General features: G+C 37.7%; 1 protein-coding gene across 1 annotated transcript in view; it reads left to right on the plus strand.

Annotated features, from left to right (window-relative positions):
• The window catches only part of SPAG17 (sperm associated antigen 17), a gene marked incomplete at its 5' end in the record, with an annotated part of 132,618 nt that overhangs the window by 79,778 nt on the left and 40,533 nt on the right, over positions 1 to 12,307 (plus strand). Inside the window, 6 exons of the mRNA XM_081113258.1 lie at positions 2,184 to 2,426; positions 3,400 to 3,511; positions 5,457 to 5,612; positions 6,791 to 6,904; positions 10,343 to 10,518; positions 11,922 to 12,039. Coding sequence (XP_080969384.1) covers positions 2,184 to 2,426; positions 3,400 to 3,511; positions 5,457 to 5,612; positions 6,791 to 6,904; positions 10,343 to 10,518; positions 11,922 to 12,039 — 919 coding nt within the window. The remainder of the gene's footprint in view (positions 1 to 2,183; positions 2,427 to 3,399; positions 3,512 to 5,456; positions 5,613 to 6,790; positions 6,905 to 10,342; positions 10,519 to 11,921; positions 12,040 to 12,307) is intronic.

Genomic DNA, 12,307 nt, shown 5'->3' on the forward strand with positions numbered 1-12,307 from the left:
TACTTGGTGGTGATTCATTCAGCTACTCACTTGGGATTTGTGCTCTTTTTGTATGGATGTTAAGCTTATCCAAAACAGTTTTTAAAAATCTGTCACTTTTTTAATGGTCTCAGGACTTTTATGTTTTTTATTCCATTGGGTTGATTCCACCTGAAATTACACATTAATTTTCTTGCACTATAGCAGAATATTTTCACAGACATACTTTTCATATTCAGATAGCTAATCAATGTGAAATTCACTTTGTATAGTATAATATAAAGGCCTTACTTTTCTTTGCCTGGATGGACTGTCATTTTACTAGTACTTGATTTTGCCTCTTGACCCAAAAAGCCTAAAATATTTACCATCTGGCCCTTGATAGGAAAAGGTTAGAAGTAAACACTCCATTTCTATTCTACTCCTGGTTGCTCTAGGAATTCAACTTGTATATATAATTTAATGAAACCTAAACTTAACAAAGTATCTTTACTTTCTTCCAGCACAATACAAGGAACCAGTAAAATTATTTAAAATTAAGTTTTATCTTGATTTTTCTTGTTCCAAAAAATTACACATTATTATTGTCGATGTTATTTAGAGTAGGCCCATGCTTATTATTTCTTTTAGTTTCGCTTTTGGGATCTTTTTAACTTTATTTTACTTTTTCCATCACTATTTATCCCCTCTATACCCTCTTCCACCTCCATCCACCACCCTCCCCCACCCAAACACCACACTGTTGACCCAGTCTATGAGTTCTTTCTCTGTTTTTTCTTTTCTTGCTCAATGTCTTCTCCCACTCCCCAACATTCCCCCACCAGAGCTTTCTACCTGCTCTCTATCTATGAGTCTGTCTCTATTTTGCTTGTTAGTCCAATTTATTCATTAAATTCCACATATGAGTGAAATCATATGGTATTTGTCTTTCTCTGACTGGTATATTTCATTTAGCACAATAATCTCCAGATCCATCAATGCTGTTGCAAAGAGTAAATTTTTTTCCCCTTTTTACAGCTAAGTAGTGTATCATTGTATAAATGTACCATAGCTATTTTGTCTGCTCATCTACTGATGGGCACTTGTGCTAGTCTCAAATCTTGACTATTGTAAATAACATTGAAATTAACATAGGGGTGCATATATTCTTTTGAATTAGAGTTTCAGGTTTCTGTGGATAAATTCTCAGAAGTGGAATTGCTGGGTCATAAGTTAGTTCCATTTTTAATTTTTGGAGATAACACCATATTGCTTTCCACAGTGGCTTCACCAATCTGCATTCCCACCAACAGTACGCAAGGGTTCCTTTTCTCCACATCATAGCCAACACTTGTTTGTTGATTTATTGATGATAACCATTCTGACAGCTGTGCAGCGATATCTCACTGTGGGTTTTATTGCATTTCTCTGATGATTAGTGATGTTGAGCATCTTTTCATATATCTATTGGCCATCTGTAAATCATCTTTGGAGACATATCTATTCAGGTCCTTTGCCCATTTTTTAATTGGATTGTTTGTTTGTTTTTGGTGTTGAGTTTATAAGTTCTTTATAAAGCAGATGTATCAGCGAATATGTTCAGTGGGTTGTCTTTTCATTTTGTTGCTGATTTCCTGTGCTGTGCAAAAACTTTTTAGTTTGATGTAGTCCCTTTTTTTTGGTTTGTCCCCTTGCCCAAGGAGATAAAGCAGAAAAAAATAGTGCTATTAAAAATGTTTGTGATTACACTGCCTATGTTTTTTTCTAGGATTTTTATGGTTTTGAGTCTAACATTTTAGTCTTTAATAAATTTTGAGTTTATTCTTGTGTGTGGGGTAAGAAGGTGGCATAGTTTCATTTTTTTTTTTTGCATGTATCTGTTCAATTTTTCTAACATATTTATTGAATAGACTATCTTTAGGCCTTTGCATGTTCTTGCCTCCTTTGTCAAATATTAACATAAAGGCATGGGTTTATGTCTGAGCTCTCTATTCTGTTCCATTAATCTAGATGTCTGTTTTTGTGCAAGTACCATGCTGTTTTGCTTGCTATGGCCTTGTAACAGAGATTTATATCAGATGGCATGGTTCCTCCAACTTTGTTCTTCTTTCTCAAGATCACTTAGATACTACTTAGAAAAGTCATGTTAAATGTTCTCTAAAATGGGCCCAAATGGGATATATTTTTTTTAAAAAATCCTGTTACAATTTTTAATGTGTTTATAGGCATGGAAAGAAGAACAAGATCGATTAGCAGAAGAGGAGCGCATAAAAGAAGAAAAAAAAGCAGAAAAGAAGAGTAAGGAAGTTGGTAAAAGGAGAGGCAAAGAAAAGTTAGAGAAAGAAGAAAGTAGGACTGTGAAGAAAAAATCTATGTTCAAGGAAAAAGCTAAAGAAGAGCAAACAAAGCTATCAGACATACCAGAGATGATGAGTCTCCAGGAGCCACAACCTGAGAGAGTTTACCCGGTAAAATTAATTTTTGAATAAGCTTTATTGGGTCATTAATAATTGTTTGTTGCAGGGGAAGAACACAGCTTCTGTGGAAACAATAGGTTCCTAGTCTTTTCTGCCACAGCAAAGGCCTTAGGGTTTCTTCTAGTAGCTGATCTCGGACCTGTAGTCCATCCTCTGATACCTAGGGCCTTCTTTGTAGCCAGTCTCCAAGATAGGACACCCTCAGGCAAGTTTTCATGAGTGCCATGAAACTGGGTTACTAAGGACAATAAAGATGGAAATTTGACACAAAGGCATTTTTAGATTTATGTCAATAAGCAACTGTGACAGGTCAAAGGTTGGCTTTATCTGTCCTCAGACTTGAGGACATTCAGTTGCCTCTCTGTAGGCACCATGTTTTTTGCTTGTAGGTTTTTATAAAACCTTCCCTTTGCCAATCTGTTCCTCAAGTGGTTTTATGAGTAAAACTTCAAGGGGGGGACAAAGGAAAGAAATGAAGCAGCCCTTGTCCTTTTTAGCTACCACTCTGAGATAATTGTTCTCAAGCTTTCACCTATAGCAGAATCACTTGGCGCTCTATTAGCAACACTTAGTAAAAATAAATGTCTTTAACATTTTTACATGTTCAAGTGGAAATACCACTCAATGTATCAGTTCACTTTAAACAGAAAATTAACAGCCAGTGAAAGCGAGATTGATTTCTTCTTGCACTGCCTTGGCCATGGTACAATGATTTTATTTGATTTTCATTGGGTTATGAGAGTGCCCCAGTGAACAGAGTTTAAAATCATGGACCACCTTTAATTCTGCCCCTCATTATAACATGACAGGAGGTGCTAAGGATAATGTGAGTGCTGGTCTCTGAGTACACAGTGACAAAGAGTTTCCTAGAAATTAAGCTCATAGCAACTCTAATTGGTTCACGTGATGAGTTGATTTTTGTTGATTGCGGTTCCTCACTCAAAGCATATGTTTTCTCTTTTAGTTTCATGGATACAATATGGGAGATATACCCATCCAAATCTCAGGAACAAATTATTATCTGTATCCTTCAGATGGAGGACAGATTGAAGTAGAAAAGACAACATTTGAAAAAGGTACATTTGGAAAGCAGCATTACATGGCTTGGAAGCTACCCTTTTCAGTCACCTTGGGCCCTTGTACTCCTGAGTGTAATAGGTGAGAGTGGTCATGTGCCCACTCCATTCAACATTTTCACACTCAGATTCTTCTGTTGTAATTGACTCTGTGAGTCACAGGCCACCTGAGAGGTTAGCTAGGACACACAAATAGAAAGTTCCAGTTGTTAAAATATTTAAATATTTCTATATCATTGGGAAATAGTGTAATATCCAAGCACATACTGTGAGGTTAGAGCAAATTTCTTGTTTGGGCTCTGGAGCACAGAGCTTGGGAGCCTGCTGCCGGTACCCAGTTATTGTAGCAATAAGAAACTGCTGCTGGATTTAGAAGTCTTTAAGAGAGCGAGGGACAGGTGAGCTGCCGAGGACCTAGTCTGGAAGACCCTAAAGCAAAGTGCAGATATAGCCTCAGGGAACTGTCTGAGCATCTTGCAAGGCTTATCTTTTCATTGTGCTTTAAAGGTTCCTCAGGTGGGTTTGAGGACCTGGGCTTTATTTGACAACTTATCATCTGATAGGGAGCAGTGGTCTCCGAAAGTTGTGGAGGGATGTGAGCAGGACCCTGTTTAATGTCCACAAGATTATGTACACAGTCCAGCCAGTGTGGCTCGGTGGTTGAGCACTGACCTATGAACCAGGAGATCCTGGTTCAATTCCCAGTCAGGGCACATACCTAGGTTGCAGGTTCCATCACCGGTTGGAATGCATATGGGATGCAACAGATCCATGTTTCTCTCTCACATTTATGTTTCTCTTGCTCTTCCTTCCTCTCTCTTTTTAAAATCAGTAAAATCATGTCCTTGAGTGAGGATTTAAAAAAAAGGCTTGAAAATTATTCATATTATTTAAAGAATGGTTTGTGATATAACATCAAATGCCAGACTGTTTTATTATATAAGGTTTGTTTACTTAAAACATGAAAAAGATTTTTATTAATCTATAAGTATGCATATTTACTTATGCTATCATATGTACTAATATTTAATATTTTAAATATCATCTCTGGGTATACTGTACAATTATTATTAATTATAATTGGAGCTCAGAGTCACATACCCAAGAAAAACACTGGACTCAAGTTTTATAATGGTATTTGTAATAGTATTTTCAATAATTATTTCTCACTCCTACCAAGATTTTTATACATATACAGTATATATGCTTCAGATGGTTCATAGTAAATGTAGTGTTTTTATCCTAATTTTATCAATTTTGAGAGATAATAATGCAATCACACTGAATTTAAAAAAAGAAGAAGAAGACTGAGAGAGGAGATAAAAAATGAGTCAGGCCCTAACCGGTTTGGCTCAGTGGATAGAGCCTGTGGACTGAAGGGTCCCAGGTTCGATTCCGGTCAAGGGCATGTACTTTGGTTGTGGGCACATCCCCAGTAGGGGGTGTGAAAGAGGCAGCTGATTGATGTTTCTCTCTCATTGATGTTTCTCTCTCTATCCCTCTCCCTTCCTCTCTGTAAAAAATCAATAAAATATATTTTTAAAAAATGAGTCAGAACACTAGAAAAATGTATTGTTAGGAAAATTCTTACTAATAATAATAGCTACTATAATATTTATGTAATTCTTTATAAGTTACCAAACCCTTTCATATTAGTTATTTCATGTGATTAAAGTTGAGTATAAGTATACATTAGCCTCAGCCAATTCATTTTGTCTTCTGTGATTTGATTTGAGATGTGATTAGAAAGGCTGCAAATATCTCCCCCATCCACCTGCCATCTATTCCTGAATTTCACCATTAGGCATCTTTTTATGAAAATGGGGACATCCCTAGGTATTTCCATTCCCTGACTGATTCTGTGCTGCATTATTTTGATGTTTTGCCAAGAAGCTTAACAGGGCATCACAATCAGCCCATCTTCTATCCCGTGATTCTTCCCCAGGATCAACTTTTATCAAAGTGAAAGTGAAAAAGGACAAACATAATTTTATAATTCATCTGAAAGACCCTAAGAAAATTGTGAAAAAGGAAAAAGAAGTGGATTATTCTTCAGAAGATGAGGAAGAAGCAAGAGAGGGAGAAAAAAATATTGAACTAGGTAAGCAGAGGCATCTCTGGCAGTAGGTAGGGGTTATCTTTCAGCAATGTGTCCATCCCGTCCACCTGACAGAAATACATGTGTGCCTCACATTCAGCATGTAAGTTTCCCATCAGGGGAACTGAAGTGTTTTATGATTCTGGTTATATACATTCCCCTGTTGTAATGTGTATATACATTATATACATAGCCCATCTTTAGTGGGCTGCTTACTTGGTTTTGCCCCCTCTGGAGACCCAGCTTTTGATTCCAGTTGTCATATAGAATCCTCCTAGCCTGGCTACCTTTAGCAACACTGAGTTTGCAATGTCCATTGTGGCCTGAATTTTGCTGTATGCGCTTGTATCAGATCCTCATTAGTTGACTCCTACTGAAGGTTTAACTTCTCTCCAATATTCATTGTAAATGAGGGCTTTCCTCATATGCTCTCACTATTATTTAGTTCTCTCTTTAGTATCAAATTTCTTAAGTTGCAGGAACAAGAGAAAAATCCTAAATTTGGCCAGAAGAGTCTACATCTGCCAGTAGATGAGACTTCCAAGTGGATGTCCATTGATTGTATACCAAGAAACTTCCTGATAATACCATTTAACATTTTCAGGAAACACCTAGTGGGGAAATTAATTGATTCTTGCCCAATGTGGTGAGGGTTACACCTGAAAAATGAGATGAGTTCATTAATAAAATGTTTTGGACTCAAGTTAGTAATAAGAAACATAACATGATCACAGTATTTTTCAAACTTATGAACACAATGTTTGACAAGTTTGAATGTACCCAAGAATTTAAAGCAAATTGTTAAATTATCTTTGTTTTTTCTTAATGTAAAAATATGTTTATTATAAAGCATTAGGAAATATAGCAATATTTAAAGAACGTAACAGTGGCTAATAAGTCTACCATCCCAGCAGTAACCACTATTCATAGTGTGTTCCTTTCTTACTTTATTATCATGAGCATTTTCTTATTCATCAGTGTTCTTGGAAAACAAGCTTTTTAAATGTTTTCATTTTAATTCATATATATATATATATATATATATATATATATATATATCATAATTTACTTAACCATTTTCATGTGTTTGCATATTTAGTTGATTTCCACTTTGCATTGTGTTTTGCTTACATTTCTTTTTAATAAAATGGAAATTTCCTTGCTTCAATTTTGTCTTCCAGAAGAATCAAATGCAGAGAATAAAGTTGTCAGCAAGTCTGGATCTTTTTCTGCCACCTTGGAAAATGGAATCTGCCTCTCCATAAGTTACTATGGACCTAGCGGAAATGCGCCAGGTGAAGTAGACACGATAGAATGGATAGTGTCCCATGACCAAGGGTGTCTGCCCATCCTCAGTCTGCTCACTTGTTGAGAAACATGTTCTGATGTAATGCCCCTCATCTCCTGAAGAGTCAGAATATATGTGGATGTGCATACATATATGTGTGTATATACATAGAAAATAACAGCACTTTGAAATAACCTTTATCATATAGAATCTTATAATCACATAGACATATTAGATCATATATACACACATATATATTACAGTTATCTTTGTTAACTAGCCCATGAAAATAAGTCTGTTATTTGGTGCCAAAGAAAGCATGGTTTGCCAAGGAATCCTCTTGATTTTCTACAAAATAATATTTCTATGAATCCTGTGATTATAGAACTACTCATTGTGCTTCAGAACATTAGGCTTAAAGCAGCCATTCATTGGACATCTTGAAGGATTTCTTTACCCCACTTTTAATAAACAAATTTTCCAACTGGAAGTTATTTCCTTACAAACCACAAAATAATATGTTGCTTTACCAAGAACTAATTAGAAAATCTTGTGGGTTCCCATGCATTTACAGGGATCTAACCACAACAGATTTTTTTAAAGTTTTAGAAAATAAAAAGATAATCCCTATGCTATATTGGCTTAAAACTGTGTTGATCGTGGTAATTTAATGATCTGCCTTACTATGGACTTCCGTTTCTGCAGACACACATTTCCATGGATGATTATAATCCAGGGCCTTATATTGTGCCAAATATTGTAATCTCTTCTGAGTTAGGGAGCCCTCTACATTGTTAGTATTTTTGTTTTGTTGGCTACCCTGTTCCTGTTGTGCCTGTTAGTTCCTTGAATGAACTACGCTTTCTCTTATCTATAAACTGTGCTTTCTTTTATCTATAACACACATCTCATGCTGTGTCACTTGCTCACAACACATTCTCCTCCTACATACACCACCACTTTCAACAATTAAATTTCCTCCCACACTTCAGGTCTCAGCATACAGGTTACTTGCACTGAGAAATGCTGCACAGATCAAGCAGCAGTAGCATGTGAACTGGGGTTTTTAGGGGTGAGTGAGAATTGCCTAGGCAAAGAATCAAAGGCAGGAATTCTAGGTGCCAGGAAACGTGTGTACCAACTATGTAGTATAAAGGCACAACAACTTTATGGAAAGGCAAACTATATACAGTAGAGCCAAAGTGTAGGTTGAATGAAGGCATTTGTGTTAGATGACCTCTCTCCTAGGTTCCTATAGTGCTCTGCACTTCCCATCGGAGACCTAACACACAACATTGTACCCAGAGGTTTCTTCTTCTGAACTTCCCATTAGTGCCTTGTAGTCTCACTCATCATTGGCTATCCAATTTATGGTACATAGTACTAGGTATTCAATCAATATTTACCGAAAGAGTATCTCGATGAGAATGAGAGGGAGGAGTTTCCAGCTGCCTGTAACTGGATGCCATTTGCTTATTTATATGTCTACTGTACTTCTAATGGGCCAGACATAGAGAAATAGAGAAATAACTGGGCCAGTGGTAGAAATTATGTATAAACATAGTACTGGGAACAGCTACAAAATACTTCAGACAGAAGGTAAAGCAACTGAAATGGGACTTTAGAGAGAAGTGGGGATTATCCAGACAAAGCAACAAGGAAAGGGAGTCCTAGGCAGTTAGAACCATGTATGTAAATACTTAGTGTGTAAAAGCATGGCATCCTTACAGAGCAGTGAAAGGTTGAGTGTGACTGGAGTGGAGGAAGGTGAACACTGCATGCCTGGGATGATTAGGGAGTGGCAGAGGAGGTCTCTAAGTAAGGGACGCAAAGTTAAATGATCAGATTTCATTTTAGGAACATAATTTTAGTGACATTTTGGAAAGTGCACTGAAGTGGTGGTATTGGAGGTGCCAGATACCAGTTAGGAAACTACTGCAATAATCCTATATAATAAAAGGAAAATATGCAAATTGACACTAAGGGCAGAATGACTGGGAATGACCAGTCGCTATGACACACACTCACCACCAGGGGCAGACACTCAACACAGGAGCTGCCCCCTGGTGGTTAGTGCACATCCACAGGGGGAGCGCCGCTCAGCCAGAAGCTGGCTCATGGCTGCTCAGTGCAGCAGCGGGAGCCCCTCCTGCCTCTGCAGTAGCGCTAAGGATGTCCGACTAATGGCTTAGGCCCTCTCCCCGCCTTCCAAAGGGCTCCTGGGCTGCCAAAGGTATGTCTGACTGCCAGCTTAGGCCTGCTCCTAAGCCGTCAGTTGTACATCCCCCAAGGGGCCTGGGCTGAGGGACCCGCCTCCCTGAGTGCATGAATTTTTGTGCACCAGGCCTCTAGTTAAGTATAAGAAAATGAGAATCTGAGCTAAGATGCTAAGATTAGATAGGAGAGGCATGATTGGAGAGAAATTTCCCAGGGCTTGGTGACTGTTTGGATGTATAGGGCCCTGGTCGGCAAACTGCGGTTCGCAAGCCACATGTGGCTCTTTGGCCCCTTGAGGGTGGCTCTTCCACAAAATACCGACTTCTGCGCATGGGCCACGAAGTTTCAATCGCACTATACGTGCACGCCCACACATGGTATTTTGTGGAAGAGCCACACTCAAGGGGCCAAAGAGCCGCATGTGGCTCGTGAGCCGCAGTTTGCCTATACTATAGGGTGAATCAAAAGGAGAAAATGTGAATGATTTGAATGTCTAACTTGGGAACAGGGTGTGTGATTAGTAGCGGCATTGAGAGGGGTGCCCAGCTTGGGAGAGGACTTACTGAGTTTGAAATGTGTCCAGGTGGGAGTGTCAGCCTGGAAACCAGAGGAGGATAAAGTTCAAGATGTGAGGAACACAGTTTCTCCACAGATCAGCTCTCCTTTTAGAATTCTGACAATTTTTAAAAACCCAAATGAAATCAATCTGCTATGAGAAAATGTCTTTTACCATCTCAACTAGAAATTGTCTTTCTTGAATGTCCTTGTTTGTATCCCTTATTATGTTACTATTTAATATGTCCTTGTATTGAAGGTATTTGAGTGCAGATCTTATTTTGACTATTTCGGCTTCATAAGTTCTTTTACATATTTTTTTATTTATCACTACTCCACATAATTTGTATATGATAGTCTCCCAATAAATATGTCTCAATTAAATGAAGAGATGGTTACTGCTCTATCAACATGCCTTTCAAATGTAGATGGAAAGGCAAGAACATGTGAAACAATGACTCCATCAAATATATAATTGCATTAAGTACCTGAAATATTTCATCTATAATCCTGATTTTCAAATCAACTACATTATGCCTGAAATCTATCCAACTAATAAGTCACATTCAGCAAGGTAAAAATTATTGCCAACTTGTATAAATGAATGAGATGTAAATTTATTTAATAAACATATGTAATATGAATGTCTAATTTCCTTGTTTTCTTCTTATAGAGGAGAAGGATCCTCAGTTGGAAGCAATGTTGAATATCCCATCAGCACTTCTTCCAACAGTAATTCCTGTGATAGTGCCAGTTCCTCAAGTCAAAGGAAAAGGGAAAACAAAAGTCAAAGAAAAACACAAAGAATCTATTAAAGAGGAGGAGCACCCAAAAGAAGAAGAAAAAAAGGTGAGTGGACCTTGCCATGGATTCTAAAGTGTACTTCTGCCTCAATGTCAGCTCTTTAAAAATCATGAGTTACATCAATGTATTTTAACTTTCCTGTCCTTATAATCCCCCCGTCTTTCACAATTGCTATTTTTAATATCTAAGAACTCTTGAATTTTTTCCATAGCAACTTTTAATTTATTGATTGATTTGGAGGGAGCGGGGAGAGAGAGCTCTTTTGTTCCGATGTTGATTGTTGGGTACATGGGCACATGGCCATAGTTATCACTGAGCCCCCTTTCCTTTCTTGGTGCTCTGCCTGGTCAGATGAGAAGCGAGAAGTCTCATTGAATTTCCTCCTCTGAGGTGAAATTATAATATTCTACAAACCGCTGCAATCTCACTATGGCTATTCATTTGCTCCTCAGGTCTTTCCATTGTTTGTAATCAATATTAAAGGACTAGTTAGAATAAACTGAAGATCCAGCAATGGGAGGTCAGTGGAATGATTTTAGTGGCTAACAAAAGAAAGCCAAGTGGAAAGACAGAAATTATCATTAGGGATTGGATGTGTGCTCCAGAATAACTTTCATTCCAGAGCACACATAGCTAAACAAGGTGTTCAAGCATAGCTGGCATAAAATTAATTAGCATTTTTAAGTAGATACAACCAAATGCTCATTCATTTATAAATAGTTTTTTAATTATCTATTATTTTCACTTATTTTTATGAATACAAAATCAATGTGTGCTCATTATAGAAAAATAAGGACACATATCCTGATAGCATAATGTCTCTAGATTTCAAACTTTAGCAATTGCACAAAAAAGATATCAGGGAGATTGGTCTGCCTTTACACCTACATATGCAAACAGAAGCCTCTATCAGAGCCTAAATCAGGCCCCAGCTCCTCCATGACTTTTTCTCTAATTATTGGCATATTGAAAACTCCCTTTAAAATATATATAGTTTTATTGATTTCAGAGAGGAAGGGAGAGGGAGAGAGAGATAGAAACATCAGTGATGAGAGAGAATCATTGATTGGCTGCCTTCTGCACATACCCTACTGGGGATTGAGCCTGCAACCAAGGTATGTGCCCTTGACCTGAATTGAACCCAGGTCCCTTTAGTCCACAGACTGATGCTCTATCCACTGAGCAAACCAGCTAGGCCATAAACTCCCTTTTCTGAGGAAAGATATATCAACCATTTGAGTATTATTTAACTGTTTCACATATCTGTGTGCCATTCTATAAGCAGGTTGTAAGTTGCATAAAGGGTGGAGACTCATTATCCTTACAAGGCCTTATCGTCTTGGGCAAGTCATATCTTAAGCATTCAGCAAGTTTTTGCTCAGTCATGATAAATCAATAACTAATTTATAAAAAGATGAGCAATTATTCACATGCGAAATTATTTACAGGAAGAAGTAGAACCAGAACCTGTTTTACAAGAGACTGTTTTTGTTCCCACCTTCCCAAACCTAAATGTGTCTTGCCCCAATGGACTCCTAGTGACCTTCATTGGGCAAGAGTCAACAGGTGAGTGCTAACTGGGTCGGGTAGGGAGGCAGGGGAGCAAAAAGTCATGTAGAAGACAGTTAAATCACCATTGAAATTGTGTATTTTCCTGCCTATTATACACACTTGTTGATAATGAATAATAGGATAATAAATAATCATTTTTTTAAAATATTTTTTGTTGATTTCAGAGAGGAATAGAGAGGGAGAGAGAGAAACATCAATGATGAGAGAGAATCACTGATTAGCTGCCTCCTGCATACTCCTTACTGGGGATCGAGCCTGCAAC

Source organism: Myotis nattereri, assembly GCF_964212035.1.
Source record: "Myotis nattereri genome assembly, chromosome: 18".
Taxonomy (NCBI): Eukaryota; Metazoa; Chordata; class Mammalia; order Chiroptera; family Vespertilionidae; genus Myotis; species Myotis nattereri.